At 39.2% G+C, this 15,348-nt stretch overlaps 3 protein-coding genes and 1 long non-coding RNA gene across 7 annotated transcripts in view; 2 read left to right on the forward strand and 2 right to left on the reverse strand.

Annotated features, from left to right (window-relative positions):
* Window positions 1-8,277, forward strand: part of ccdc33 (coiled-coil domain containing 33) — a 35,553-nt gene extending 27,276 nt beyond the window's left edge. Inside the window, exons 1-10 of one of the 4 annotated variants that reach the window (XM_017033269.2) lie at window positions 1,668-3,022; window positions 4,005-4,210; window positions 4,307-4,370; window positions 5,568-5,763; window positions 6,720-6,808; window positions 6,886-7,047; window positions 7,135-7,228; window positions 7,706-7,830; window positions 7,907-7,996; window positions 8,088-8,277. In XM_017033269.2, coding sequence (XP_016888758.2) covers window positions 2,978-3,022; window positions 4,005-4,210; window positions 4,307-4,370; window positions 5,568-5,763; window positions 6,720-6,808; window positions 6,886-7,047; window positions 7,135-7,228; window positions 7,706-7,830; window positions 7,907-7,996; window positions 8,088-8,246 — 1,230 coding nt within the window. In that variant the 5' untranslated portion in view covers window positions 1,668-2,977 and the 3' untranslated portion in view covers window positions 8,247-8,277. Of the gene's footprint in view, window positions 1-1,637; window positions 3,023-4,004; window positions 4,211-4,306; window positions 4,371-5,567; window positions 5,764-6,719; window positions 6,809-6,885; window positions 7,048-7,134; window positions 7,229-7,705; window positions 7,831-7,906 lie in introns of those variants that run through there. The other 3 variants (XM_025056128.1, XM_017033270.2, XM_025056129.1) reach the window with 3 other exon arrangements.
* Window positions 8,278-8,468: 191 nt separating this feature from the next.
* Window positions 8,469-11,448, reverse strand: LOC103380225 (cholesterol side-chain cleavage enzyme, mitochondrial). The gene is made up of 9 exons (XM_008312076.3): window positions 11,127-11,448; window positions 10,769-10,924; window positions 10,457-10,656; window positions 10,170-10,373; window positions 9,888-10,048; window positions 9,625-9,791; window positions 8,989-9,067; window positions 8,713-8,904; window positions 8,469-8,623 (listed from the first exon to the last, which is right to left on the reverse strand). The coding sequence occupies exons 1-9, from the start codon at window positions 11,336-11,338 to the stop codon at window positions 8,501-8,503; spliced, it is 1,494 nt and encodes a 497-aa protein (XP_008310298.1). The 5' UTR covers window positions 11,339-11,448; the 3' UTR covers window positions 8,469-8,500.
* LOC112487098 (uncharacterized) lies at window positions 9,672-12,541 on the forward strand. Its single transcript, XR_003049858.1, has 3 exons — window positions 9,672-9,809; window positions 9,905-10,107; window positions 12,406-12,541. It is a non-coding gene; the product is annotated as an uncharacterized LOC112487098 (long non-coding RNA).
* Window positions 11,745-14,543, reverse strand: stoml1 (stomatin (EPB72)-like 1). Its single transcript, XM_008312077.2, has 7 exons — window positions 14,205-14,543; window positions 13,626-13,732; window positions 13,384-13,533; window positions 12,723-12,926; window positions 12,428-12,638; window positions 12,155-12,340; window positions 11,745-12,037 (listed from the first exon to the last, which is right to left on the reverse strand). The coding sequence occupies exons 1-7, from the start codon at window positions 14,356-14,358 to the stop codon at window positions 11,841-11,843; spliced, it is 1,209 nt and encodes a 402-aa protein (XP_008310299.1). The 5' UTR covers window positions 14,359-14,543; the 3' UTR covers window positions 11,745-11,840.
* Between the last annotated feature and the right edge of the window lie 805 nt (window positions 14,544-15,348).

Consider the following 15,348-nt stretch of genomic DNA (forward strand, 5'->3'; position numbering starts at 1 on the left):
ACATTAACGTTAAACTAGTTGTAGACAGTGGAGCGGTGGTTAGCTCTCTTGCCTTACAGTAAGAAGATCAACCTGTTTGTGTCCCAGGTGGTAATTGATGGTCTCTGTGTGTGTGGGTTTTCTCTGGGCATGTTTTTGGAGTGTGGGAGGAAACTGGAAAACGTACCACTTATGGGGAGAACATTGGAACCTGAGAGAGAAAGGTCACGTACAAAAGCAGGGAAGTGAAGCTGTTGCTTTTTTTGCACTGGTATTTTATTTTATTTTCTAACATTACTTAATATAATAGCAGTAGCTGTATTATTCATTTGTGTTTTTTACAAAACATTACAATGGATACATGTTCCACATGAACATAACATCATTTTTTAAAGTTTTAAAATAGATAAATAAATCAATAAACCTTGCACATCCTGTCTATCTAGCAGCCAGGTGGACTGTGGTAGGAGAGTAATTACAGAATCTACCCTTCAAGCAGTGAAGTAATTGTATTAGGAAAAAAATCATCATGTTCAGATGAAACTGTTAAATATAGAACATTGACAGCTCTGGCGTCTCTACACTGAGTTTAACTGGTACCACTGAGTACTAATGAGTGCAGGAACATCTTGAGCAGGCGCAGTAATTATGATGATAAGAACAAAGTAACAGGTTCCTGGTGACCTTTAATTGTGCCGTTTTCTTGACCACATTGGTTTTTTTTCAACCTTTTATTTTGATGCACTTATTAGCCATAGTATTTAATGTAGTCCTGGCTGACCTTGTGTAGTGTGTGTGTGTTCCTGTCTCTGTGTGTGTGTGTGTCATTTGTTTATTTAGTTTGGTGGATTCTCGTCAACACCGTAACTGACACAGCCTTGATTTACTGATAATCCTTGGCTCGGCTGTCTCTGCGGACTGTGTACGGGGCGTGGCACCAGCTCGCAGCCACACGTGTCCTTGAGTCGGAGCGGCATTTTGCCCTTGACGCCCCCACCCCTTCCTCTCTTTGCTGTCTCTCTATTGACACCTCTTAAAATCCTCTATGCTCACAGTCCAGCCAGAGCTCCCTGCAGCTGGGATTTTATTTTGCTGACAGAGCGCAGATGGGATGTGAGGCCTGCAGGGCCAAACCTAATTGTCTCCAGGGGACAGAGAAATTAAAACTCTCCGTCACAGCCATTTAAAACAATAAACAAGTCAAACTGCTGTGTAGATAAATTATATACAGTCTAAACAAATAAATAAAGATAAATATAAATTTTAATTGTAAAAATACAAAAATACATTATAATATATATATACTATATATAAATCTTTATAAACTCCTTTGTATGAGTATGTGAATATACATATATACTGTGTATATATAGATATATGTGTATATATACAGTACATATAATATATATACATATGTATCTGTGTATGTGACTGAAAGACTGATTTTTGTTTTGCATAATTAAATACAATTATATACAGTATGTAAGATATTTCAATATATATACAATTAGCATATAAATTGATTAAGATTCCCATTGCCGTAAATTGGAATAAGGCTTTTCCCAGTGTAACTGGATTTCCTCTGAAATTGTACAAGAAAGGGGAGTTACCAATACAATATTTTTGTATTTTTTGTATTTATCAAATACAAAGACTGTTTATTTTTCACGACCACGACAGTCGATTCTGTTCAGCTTGTCTTGGGTGGATTGCAACACGGGAGGCTTGAGCACAGAGAAAAAAAAATAGAAAAAAATAGAAAACATGAACAGGTCAGATGAAGGATAGGAGCAAAAGTGGGGAAAAGAGGTGGAGGCAGAGAAAAAGGGTTTGAATAAGCCCATGCAGAGGAGGAAGTGAGTGAGAACGCTCCTGGGAGACGCCCTGCTCTGGCTCAGGCTAATTGAAGCTGTGTGTGGCAGGAGACTCAGAGCTGTCACTTCCACGAAGAAGCCATTTCCTGCATATTGGAGGCTGTGTCCTGAATTCTGATGATGTTACCGAAAGCCTCCCCCGCCCGCCCCCCGCAGACCCACACTATTACTGAGGCTCCTATCGCCCACCTCCCCACTCCTGTGCCGTAGGTGGTGTGAGAGTGCATACACCCTCCCACACCCCTGCTCCTCTACGGCTCTTTAAAAACTATAACAGGGTCAGAGAGATTCTGAACACGAGCAGAGACAGAAGAACAACATGTGAATATAAATCATCTCAATTTCTCAGCTAGTTTAATTCATGTTTTTTTTTATATGAGATTGGGGGGAAATGTTCATCACTCGTACTGGTTGTCCCCTGTTGGATTACAAGAAATGATGCCATTTTACAAGAGTACACAGCTGCAAGGATCCAGTGAATAATTTATCATGGATTAAAGCAGCTATGAAAACATTTTGTGGTGAACTACAGTCATAAAATACCTGTTGATATTGAAAATGAGTAAATGGTATTTTGTGGTACTTTTCAGTCACTTGTTTACTGTTCTTTCTTCTTTTTTTTCCTTTTTCTTTGACTAAATTTTAAACTTCTTGTGGTCACTTTGCTAAAGTTTTTATTCTTTTATTATTTTGTTTCATGTTTATGCTGCAGTTGATGACACTGTCCTCATATAATTCCGTTTATGATACACAGTAAACGATAATAAAAATTGTGAATCATAAATCTGGGTGGTACAATTAGCAAAAAAGTAGATTGGGAATGTAAGACATCTCATTTGGTGGAGTAAGGCTTTTAGAGTAAAAACTGAAAACAACTTTTCCACAACAATCGTGCTAAGAAAAATGCTGTAGGGGTTTAACAATGATAACATGTAATGGCTTATTTGAAGAAAGAGCAACAGGTACAAAATGTAAATGATCTCCATGAGTCTGTATTGCCCTCTAGTTTGCAGTGAGCTCATCACCATCAGACGTATTTGTGTTTTTACACAGCTAGCAGAACATTCTGCTGACAAACTCGGAGGTGTTGCTAAGGTTTGTGTTGTGGTTACAAATGGACATTTATGCTTCAGCGGTTGATGGCTGAACTCAGACTTTCACACCAGCAGGTAGAGTCTTTGTTCATTCTGTCATTTTATGGAGGGAGAGACAGTTTCTGTTAGATGAAGGCAACATAAAAAAAAAAGTCCCTGAGCAGCCCGGCAGCTGAGACGGTACGGTTTGACAGAGTAGAGGAATTTCTGTGGCAGCGAGAGCTTGAAAGAAGAGAATTCCTAGTGGCTCTATTTTATTCCTGTGTGTCTGCTACCTGGTAACTAGGACCGCTGACAGGTTCATGCAAGTCATGAGGCAGAAGAGCTGTTGTCTCTGAGAGCTTTTGTTCTAAAGTGGTTTCTGTGTACACTGTGGTAGAAAGAAACATTATAATAAAGATGTAAACACGCTCCTGTCTTTGACGTCAGTTGAAGACCCAAACCCATGGTGTCTCCGCTTTTTTAAGCAGGGCAGGAATTCAGGCTGTAAAATATATCAGATCACTGGTCACCACAGTTAACTAGCATGTAAACACTGGCTTTAAATTTGACTTTACATTTACCTAGCTGCACAAAATTGGCTACGTCTGCAATGTTTGGCTGCTGAGTTAGGCTCTGGATGAGACCATTAGAACATTGTAGTGTTTTTTTTTTTTATAATTTGTTGTGCACCATTTACACCACAGGCCTTTAACAGCGAGAGCATGACCGCTGATTTTAAACAGAGTTGACAAAATCTTTTTTGAGCCACCACACATACTTTCCTTCTGAAAAATCCCACGGTGAACCATCGAACAAAAAGGTCCCACAAAAGTGTATGCAATGAATTATAATAATCTTGTAGTTTCAATTCACTCGCAATTTACTCACTCAGTCTGAAACTGGGCCTGTTTAGTTGAACACAATGTCAATATACTCCCAGGAATTGACAAACAAAAACAAAGAAAAACTCACTTTTCAGACATCTGCTGTCAACTAGTGACAGACTTGTGAATTGTTCAGTCTTTCCCGAAAGCTTGAAAAAGACAGTGTGACCAAAAATGTTATTTTTTTACAGCTCCAGAAGAATGACTACAACCTTCCATCTCATAATGCTGTCGCACAGATACTCAGAGATTACCTGTGCGTCGACACCGAGGCAACACCTAAGGTAAAAAATGTAACCATTCAAGAGAAGAAGAGACCGGTCCAGAGGGCACAGGCTGCGAAGGCCAACAAATCGACAATGAACCAAACATTTCGAATATGTCAACCACAAAAACGGTATGACACGCTCCTCTGAATTATAATGCTTTTTTAAACAAAACATCATTAAGAAATAGCTGTCCTAATTAGATATTTTCTTAATTTACATTTCAGATCACACCTGCATGATTCAGTATATGATCCCATCTCGGCAGAAATTACCAATTGCCAAACTAAGGTGAAGAGACATAATCAATACGTTAACTCTGTGATCAATCAGGGAGACGATCAACAACAGTCGTCTGTTGTTAGTGACCAGTGACGTGGTCTAGAAACAAACAGAAACTTCTGTTCAAGAGATCACATAGTGAACATTTGTCTGATCACCTGTTCATTAATATCCAGTGTTTTGATCTAACGGTCGACTGAGATGATGCTGATGTAGGCAGACCATGTTCATCAGTGTGACTAATACAAACTCCCTGTGTTGTTGGCTCGTTGTGCCTGTGACAGTGTATTGTACATTAGTGCTTCATCAACACATATTTATAATGGCCCAGCTGATACAGATTTCAATGCAAATGACAGAGAGCAGCGGGAGCCTCCAGTGTTTCCCTGATACAGACACTACACAAAGAACTTTCACGACTCATCTCTGGTTGTCATCCGGCCCATCTTGCTTCTGGGCTCCCACCCCCAACAGAGACACCATCTCATCTACAGTCATGATTGTCACCTCCTTCCTGCCCCTCACAATTAGATGCTCAATTTCACCCACCATGTCCCAGGGGAATCACAGGCACATCATCCAAGATTGGAATACTCTAGAACACCCCTGTGCCCCCCAGCCTGCCCAGCCCCCTCCTCTTATGCAGCTGGACTCAGGTCTCATCATCCATTTCATGCTGTCTATTCAAATTGAAGGAAAGGAAAATGTAAACGGTAGCGGGAAACCAAGCAGACCTACAGACACGCCATGTTGACAGATACGCATTACAAACAGAGCTAAGCAACAACTTTGTGTCCAGCATTTAGCATATCCTAAAATTATTTTTTTTAAAGACTAAATAAATAAAAGTAAATATTTATGAACATACAAATAATTTTAAAAAATCATAAACATTTTTTAAATGCAGATGTGTACTAAACCAACAAGAGGAGGAAATGTGTTATATATTTAAATTGTTATAATGTAAGTGAATATATATTTATTCATTGTATATTTTTTCACGTTTCCTTCATCATAGTTGACTGTGCTCAAAGATGGCGTTCTAGAGACATCTAGAGGGGATGTCGGAAAATAACAACACAATGAAACAATGAAAACGTGCAGTTCTATTACTGTGTTTGGGACTGTGCCAGTTGTATTATAAATACATAAATACCTTGAAAAATCAAAAATGCTGAAGTGTTGACAGACATCATTTTCCTACAGGAGTTGGAGAACTATCGTTCAGCCATGAGCAGGATGGCAGCAGATATCATAACACTCAGGACACAAGTGTTGACGTTAGAGACAGAAAACAGCCAACTCCGCACTCACCTGCATCTGAATCCGGACCTTGGCCGACATCTGCTGGATGACGCAGACATTGCCGTCATGACGAAGGCAGAGATTGCTGACCATATGGGTAAAAACCAAAGCAGAACACTGAACTGAAGTAGTGATGTCAAACCTTTTTAAACACTGAGTCTAAAATGAAACTCTTTGAATGACATGCGGTCGTACTGCACGTCATTCAAAGGGGTCAAAACTATGTACTTTGTCACTAGTCCTTGTTGTGTGGATTAGAATACATTTCAGTGACAGATAAATTCCCAGCGTAAAACTCTGTGTTTTTAATCCTTGCGAGTGTCTTTTCCCAGGCATGTCTGTGTCATTTGATGATAAGGAAGCTCATTTAGGCCACAGACCCTGATAAGCTGTGTGGGCAGTACATCCCTTATCATCTGAAGGACAGTGTATGGCCCTCAGTGAAATGAAGTTCCTGGAGGCCTCACCACTTCCACCAATGCAGGGAGGCCACAAATTTAAGACCTTTCCACAAAGTAATTTATTACATTTCACAGGACCTACTAGTGTGTACTAGAATCTCAGTAGTCGCTGTGGTCCAAATTAATAACCAAAACATTGTCTATAATATAAAGACCTCAGCCTCACACACTGCTAACATGCTGTGTGCTAGCTAATGTGTGCATCTAACAGTCAGTATTCACTCTACATGTATGAATGGATAACTTCTGACAGTCCAAAGGATTAAACTCATCTAAAGCAATACACTGCGCCACCTATAGGCCAGGGGGAGTACTACATGGTCAAACAAAAGAAATCAAGACAAAATGCCACAATAATTTAACAATTTTACATAATGACATTTGAGACATGTTTAATTCTAGTAAGGAATTAGTGTTCAAACAAAAAAAAATTGACACCTCAGCAGATACAGTTTGGCTCAACCTACTACAACAAGTAAACCATTTTAAGATGATCTAAATGTGTCTATATGGATACCAAATTTCCATCACAAAGTTAATGAAACTTGACTCTTTAAAACTGTGTTCAGTTTGTGCTGCTGTTCTTTTTAAGCATCTCTGAAATTCAAACTGACCAGTGAGACCAATAAGGCGGCTGTGCACAGAGACAGGATTCAACAGCTGCAGAACGAGCTCATCAAGGTTAGAAAATTCACTCTATACCTGTACATTAGCTGCTATGGCCTTTTTTCCAACTTATCTGACTGTGTGTCGCTCAGAAAAATGACAGTGAGAAAGAGCTTCTTCGACTCAAAGGACTCCACCAGTCTGGTCATCCTCTTCAGCAGCAGCAACATCATCAACAGGAGGGTCGGCAGGAAAACCAGGAAAATGTGGCGACCATTGAAGCCCTAGAAGCCACGGTCAGACGACAAGGAAAGGTGAAAATTGCTCATATTTTCTGTGCGAGCTCTTCAGCGGTAACAGTAATGGACAGTTCTGAATCTGTAATGTTGTGACTTTTGTAGGTCATTGAAAAGATGGAGAAAGCTGTAATAAGTAAACCTGGAGAAAAGAAGAGACAAAGCGACGACAAAAGTCTGGTGCAGAGAAGACACCTAGGTAAATAAATGCATAAAACCTGGCTGTAGCTGTAGGTTTATGTATGTGATATATATTCACCATCGTTAGTCAATATTATCAGTATCCAGAGTACTCTTTTCCTGTCTTCACTTGTTAAATTTACTGGCCATCTTACAACTGAAGTCACAGCCATTAGAGGTTTTATATTGTCCCTTAAAGCTGTGATTCTCAACTAGTGGTTTACGACCCAGAAGTGGGTCGCTGGCCAAGGCAAGAAAAAGTTAAAAATCAGCAGTCTTGCCTATTCACACTCTTCAACAGTAGGTGGCAATAATACACCTGCTATTTGAGTTGACATTGGAAACACAGGTACGACACAGGCTTTATGAAATATATGGCTTTTCTTCGTCTTCATTTCCTCTTTTGTTATTGCTACCTGCAGTATAGGATGAGCTGACGTACGTTTTCAGCTGGTTTATTCACTCAAAAACACTTGGTCTCTCGGTTGTGTCGTAGGTAAGACTGACTGGAGGACGAGAGAGGTAGAGTTAGCCACACAGGCTGAAAATTCTCGCCTGCAAGAAGAGCTGGACAAGATTCACAGGCAGCCTTTTCCTGTCACTGTACAGGAGTCAGCAAAGGTCCTTCACACATACCGTACGTCGAGCATTAACACAGAGTCATAGCTATATCGTGATGTGGGCTGTGTATACACAGGAAAAAACAACTCGACCACTTCAGGAAAGTCTGAGTTTACTGAGTAAATTGAAGAGGGCTGAGGCAAGGATCCAAACCCTGGAGGCTCAAGTAAGAAAACAATAACGACACGTTTAGTTACAGATAACAGACACTTTTACAGGCATGGTTTGGGACAGTGCTTTGCTTTTTTGAGTAACAGATGGTGGAAAACTGTAAGGTGTGGGGACAGAAGACTCAGGAACTGTTGTCCAGACTGGATGAGTACAAACACGGCATGGTCCATTCTGAGGACACAATCTTTCCTAATGATTCCTCAGAGAGGAAAGTTTATTCTCACTTCAACAACTGGTCAAAGTAACTGGACAAAATTCACCAAAGAAAACAGACAAACGAGATATCTGGCAGACTATCAGACTATTTAAGATTATAATTCAAGAGTCTCTAGAAGCTTTTTATTTTAATTATGAAAATCTTTCCTAAAGTTTTTTTTATTCTTGTTTTCTGATGTCTATAAACTACTACTCTAACAATTTGGACTTAACATTTCTGTGAATTTTTGGTGGGTAAAAAACTAACATACTACTACTGTTTGGCACCTAAATATACACACAGTTACTGACTGGTTTGTAATGGTTTAAGAGTCAAAAGGATGGGCTTGTCAGGTAAGAGGATGAGCTCAAAGGTGCTCTGAACGTCCACATGACGCTGTTTCTCCACCCTGAAGTTCTCAAGCATCTGAAAGAAAAAGGCGAATAATCAATGAAACTATTAAAATGCTTCAAATGTGGTCTGAAAAATATGCTCTTCTCCTTTGGTTTCCTCACATGAATGAGGAAGAGTTGCATCTCCGCCTCAGCTATTCTGCGTCCTAAACACTGGCGAGGACCAAAGCCGAAGCCCAGACTTCTGAAGTAGTGTACCTGTGTCTTCAGCCAGCGAGACGGCTGATACTGCTCTGGACGGGGAAACACTTTGGGGTCTCTTCCCATTGCATAGAGTCCTAACTGGACTAAAGTCTAAACACAAATCAAGTTATAATTACCCATGAATTTCACATTACATTATTATTTTTTTTAAAAGAAGTTTTAAAGGGCGCTCACCCCGGCTGGTATGTGGTAGTTTTGAATGATGATGTCTTCTGCTGTGTATCTTTGCAAGCTCACAGCAACTGGGTGTAACCTGAGTTATGGAGGGAAACATTGTCATATGATATTGATGAATGACAGATTTTAATTAAATATTAAATAATGAATTAATGTTGTATATATAAATCTCATGTATGTGAGTGAAGTTTTACATATTGCTTAAAACACTGGGTCTGGGACCCACAGGTGTGTCATACAAAAAATGAAAAGATCATGAATAAAATGACCATAAAAGTAGGATTTTAATGATAGTGTACACATATCTTACATTTATATGTGAACTATTTCACAACATTCAGTCTTAGACATTTATTATGGCCTATCATATATCCATATTATGCCACATTTCCAAAATCGTATACATGTTAAACAAATGACATTATTATTATTACTACTATTATTTAAAAAATCAATTTAATATATTTTTATCGTATTAAATAAAAATCACAAGTCAGGCTCATTTCATATTTATCTTTAATCTCCATTACAGTGTGTGTGTGGGGGGGTCTCTGTCCTCTAATATTTCCCCAGTATATTTCATTGTTATACAATATCACTGCTACTTGTATAACGTATAATGTTATTTCACACCTGAGTGTTTCCTTTAAGGCTCCTTTGACCAAAGGTATTCTCTTGAGCATCTCTAGCATGTCTCCCTGACTTTCAGCCCTTGCTGCAGCAATTTCTGCCCTCAGATCCTCCTGAATGGCCGGGTGCTTAGCCAGTTCATACAAGGTCCACAGCAGCGTTATAGATGTCTGAGAAATACAAGCACAGTTAAGTGGCCTCTAAATGTAGAAAAGAAAGTGACATTAAGGATAACATTAAGGATAAAACAATAATGTGTTTCTCACTGTATCTACTCCACCAGCCATTAGCTCCGTGACACTAGCCTTGATGTCTTCAGTGGACAGCTTGTCCAGCATGAGAAGACTAGCCAGGACTCCTGGGTATTTCTTCACCACGCCCGTATCCTGACGTAACTGCCTGTAGATGTTTTGGATACAACGGTCCGCTGACGAAACCAAAAGGCGTAACATTAAAAAAAAGAACTTCTCCAGAGTGAGACTGAAGGTAGGAACAGATGAATTTCACCAAATTCAGAATAATACTGCAGGTTGTGTCCGCATCCGTACCGTGTTTGAAGATCCCATCCCAAGCATCCACATGGTCCTTCCACACTTTTGACCCAATCCGTCTCAGCAGACTGGGTGGTATGTACAACATGGGTGAGGTAGTTTTGAACATACAAGTGATGCAGTCGATGAAATGTTGGGCTTCGGGGTCGATGTAGTCCTGCAGCAAACCCAGGCGTTCGCCATACAGCACAGAACTCACCGCTGTGTAGGAATGGTTTGTGTTAGGTATTAACAAAGGGGTGAAATGGTACAAATACATATGGTAGAACAACTGTCACTCTTACATTCTAGTGCAAATTTAAACAGTTCTTGAGAAAGGTCAGTGGTCCATTTGTTTTGACCACCTCTCTGTATCTTCTTGTGAACTCTGGTCACAAAATCTTGTCCCACTTCATCCAGCAAAGGCACAAAGTTTTCCAACATTTTTGGCGAAATCACTTCCTTGTTGAGAATCACACGGTTTGATCTCCAGTCCTCTCCATCCCTGAATGTGCATGGAAATAAATTAGCTTGTAGGAAAACCATTTAGCACTCTGTTAGCATCCAAACATCAGAGAAGTAGAAAGTACAGAGAGAAAACATGAAACAACACGTACTTTAGTAATACTCCACACTTCTGATTCCTGTACTCTCTGTACGCATTCCATGGTTCGACCTTCAGCCTTTTCGGGTAATGACCCTCTGCTTTGAACAGAATGGCAGCATCCTCAGGGTTGATGATGTTTACACTGTCGTAGTAGCCTATTTTCTCTCTGACAAGCATAAAGTGAGAGCTATCAGAAATTGAAATGTTATTCCCTGATCTAGGTTTAACAAGAAATTTTAGCCCCAGATTATATTAATGTACATGCAATACATATTAGTATAATTTTCCAGAATTACTCTGTTGATGTGACATTACTAGCCACACATTTAATTCCCTGGGAGACTTTTTTTTAAAAAAGCTTCTCATACCTGTAAATGGGTCCAAATGTGTTAAAGTTCTGTAACATGATGTAATGAAGGTTTTTGAAACCATCCATCTTCCAGAAATTGTACAAGTTGGCAACTCCATTCTTCCACAGTCCAGGAATCTCCCTGAAAGGTCTGACAAAACCACTGCTTTCTGAGAAAACCTGCTTGACCATTGGCATACTACTGCTGTAACGCACACTCGATCGTACCATCCTGCCAACAGAAATGCCCACACTCTTCTATACACTTCTCTGCCTTAACCTGTTGTTCTGGCTCTCCCAGGGACACAAAGTGGCAATGAGGAGTTTGGTATAAATAGTCAGCGCCCCTTTACCCCCCCGCCCCCCTTCCCACCACCACCATCACCAGTACAACTGGTGAAGGTCATTCACTGAAATTCATCCACAGAAACCTACCAGTTAATCTGACTTCATGACTTCCTCTGAGCATGAGGATCTACTTAGCTTAGTAGTTTTCTTTATTATTGCAGTAGAATTTGAGTGTTGACAGTCATTCAGCAGTGGGCAAGAAAATACTTGGTTGATGCTTCTTTTATACACCATATTATATGTATATTTATGTTTGTTTTTTTTAAAAAAAAACAAGCATCTCAAAAAATGGGTGTAACATTTTTAATAAAAGCACACAAACACATTCACTTTACAGTGAAAATCAAGGCTTAAAATAAATACATAAACATTGTAAAGTTGGTTTCTATTTCTTGAGAAGTTTTATAAGTTCTTCCAGCCTCATTGCTGTCTTAATGTCTCCCTGGATTTGGAGTCGGCCACTGGTGTAGGCAGCAAATGGCTGGAGTTCAGCCTGGAACATGGCCACGAGGTCACTGTCACTCATGCTGAGTGTCACGTCAGGCTCTCTGCCCAAGGTCCCTGCTCCAACCGAACCACTGCCTAGAAACAAAGAAAGAGTCATTTATATGTACTCTCCTCATGATGAACTCAAGAACAGGATTTATCTCAATTTAAATTCAAATACATTTGAAATATATTAGAAACTAAAACATTTACCTTGACTTAAATCCAGATAGTAGCTCTGATGTCCATCTCTTGAGCTGATGTCAAATTGAAAACAAGCTCTAACCTGTGAAACTAAAGCATCAGAAAGCTGGAGCTTCACAGCACTGAGCAACTTTTCTACAGACACGCCAGACGGAGAGATACTGCTCAGCTCGTCTGTGAGATGTATGCTGTCCCCTGAAAAGAAAGAGGCATTGATAAATGATTTGCAACATTGTTACAGTGATTTTTGTCGTACACAGACGTAGGTGTGTGGTGCTCTACCCTGCTGAGAAAGTGAATTGCCAGTGTGGTTCAAAAAATGCATGGCCAGCTGCTGAATTGGCCCAGCGAGACCCTCCATTCCAGGCACAGATGGAGGCATGATGAAGGATCCAGAGGGGTTTACTTCTGGTGCTTTAAGAAGAGAACCCAAGGTAAGCTCTACTCTGTCCACCTCCAAGCCCCAGGGCTGAGTCATCTCATTTATGTCCATCTGTAGAAAACAAAAAAGACATTTTAAATCTAGAGCTGAGAACCAGGGAAATACCAACAGTGTGTAGCTCTTGCTTATTTTTACCCCCAGATATTCCCCAAGTTTGATCCGTTCAATCTGGATCTCCTGGGCCGTCTTCTTACACAGACTGTGAGTCAAAGCATTCTGTGCTATGACCCTGGTTGAGGCATTCAAGTCCTGGACTGATAGTACAGACAGAACTGGGTTCCAGATCCTGAACTGGATGTCAGCTCCGACTAACAACAAACCTCCATCCCGGGTATTTACCTTTAAAAAATAAAAATGTTACATATTATATGGAAAACAACTATGCTCATTTTCCTTATACATTGTATAAGCAATGACAGTGACATAGTTTGTAACCATTTCACATTCTGAAATACAGAAATTATTATTCACAACCTTTTACATAGCTGCTCAAGAGAAGTTATGTTTAATTAATTAAACACCCTGCATTTATTATAGTGTTTAATTAATCAAATACCCCACATTTATTGAAGTGGAATGAGGCTCGTTTTCTCATTCCTACATCTGTTAAGAAGTGCAAATCCATTTACAACCATGTTTATCTTACGCGCATCACTCACAAAGAACAGTGTAACCACACTGCCATCTACAGGCCAAAATATAACAAAATGCATCGAAACAAGCAGAAAATGTATAATACTTGTATATGTTATCAAGAAAATGCTAAAATCAACGTGACAATGTTTAGATACTTTACCTGGCATGGGGGGATGTTAAAAGCACGTGTACGTAAATCTACTCGCTGCCACTGGTCAATGAGGGGCAGCACGAGAATTACACCTGGGCCCTTTGGGGGACAAATTCGTCCCAGGCGAAACACTACAACTCTCTCATAGTTAGGCACAGTCTGCAAGATATTTAAAATCAAGTATATTATTTTCAGTATATGAGAAACATGTTGTAGGAGATCAATTACAAACAAAATCATTTTTAACTCACTTTAAGTACAAACCATCCTGTTAGTGGGAAGGCTATTACGGTGAAACTGTAGACGAGAAAGATGACAACAATGTTGCACGTCCAGGACAACCATCCCTGAGAGACATCTTAAGGGAAAGAAACAAATGGATGTTGTAGCAATTTTAAATATGATGAATTTAAACGAAATCACCATATATGTTTCCTGTAACTCTAAAGAGGTTTCTGATATTAACATTTACTGACGCTATTTTTACAGTAATGTTTGAATAAATGTTTAATTTAAAATAAAATAATTAAATCGGGTAAACGTAATCACCTTAGTTTTTTAGGGGCTACAGCATGTTATAGTGATGTTTATTTTTTTTCCTTCGCTTTCTGTTGGTTTGCAATCAATAGCAACATTGTTGCATATTTTTAACTTGTACATAGACAAAAAGTAGGAACACTTTCATAATATGTACAACTCAGTCCAAACGACAAAGTAAACAGACAGAACCATTATGTTATTTGCTTCTTCGACATTACTTTTATACAATACACAGCCGCGTCAGAGTTCGACAGCATATCTCTTTATTAGTGTTACTCGCAGGAACTTACCTGTAAAGTTGTTTTCAGAAACATTGGGAATATAGTCAAAGGAGTGACCTTTTGGCCGCTTGAACCCTCTGGAACTTTCAGTGAACAGGCCGTAGGCACTGGAGTCCGTCTGCGGAAGCAAATCATACGACCTATTGGTGCTACTGCTAAACATGGTTAATGTTTCAAATATCCGAAGACACTATTGAATTCGGTCAACCTAACTGTACATTAGGTTATGTCGCAGCTCTCAGACAATTCCTTCATCGTAAAAGCAACTAAACAACAACATCTTGGTATTTGAACAGTTGGTTAGCTGTTGTCATAGAGTTTCGTATTTAACTGCAATTCTTCTTCCTTACCTCAATGTTTACCGATTTATGATTAAATGCGCGTTAGCGCCTCCTAACGCTAAGGTGGACTGAGGTTTTTCGATTCAAAACAAAGTAAAGCCAATTAGGTCAGATTCAGACTGTCTGTTCATAAAATATAAGGGTAATAATTATGATGATAATAATCAGCATAATTATTATTATTATTATTAGTAGTATACAATTCTTTATATAGACAAATTAAAGGAGTGTTGCATCAGGACAATTCTTTATACAGACAAATTAAAGGAGTGTTGCATCAGGCTGGGCCAATCCATTATCTGGTGACGCATTACAGTGGAGAAAGATAAAAGCTTTATATACATATGTAAACACTTGTCCTGCAAATCTGTTTCTACAAGAAATTATATTAATGCAGTGTAAAATTACAATTTGAGTATTTATTGAAGAAACATTTAATATATTTATGTTTCAATTGTTACATGTCCATTTGGGTGTTGTGACTGCCACTACCACAGGGAAGTGAACTACAACTGTAGTCCTAAAGCAGTCTGCATTAGGACAACAAAGGATTGCTGCTTTAGCAATCCTGGTATACTGTACATGTCTGCTCTTTGTGGGTCTTCACAGCTGGTTAAATGCAACATATTGTTAAAAAGTTTATTTAAAAAATTACTAATATGAACAAAAAGAGACGTGGACAACAGTCTTGATAAACTCAAGCATTTAATTTCTGTATTAGCATGTTTTAAGCGTACCACAGACAAATACTAGAGTAGCATTACCATCTGGTGACAGATGTGACAGATCCATGTGTATAATCCCTTTAAGTC

The sequence above is a fragment of the Cynoglossus semilaevis genome, chromosome 6 (genome assembly GCF_000523025.1).
Source record: "Cynoglossus semilaevis isolate Cse_v1.0 chromosome 6, Cse_v1.0, whole genome shotgun sequence".
Classification (NCBI taxonomy): Eukaryota; Metazoa; Chordata; class Actinopteri; order Pleuronectiformes; family Cynoglossidae; genus Cynoglossus; species Cynoglossus semilaevis.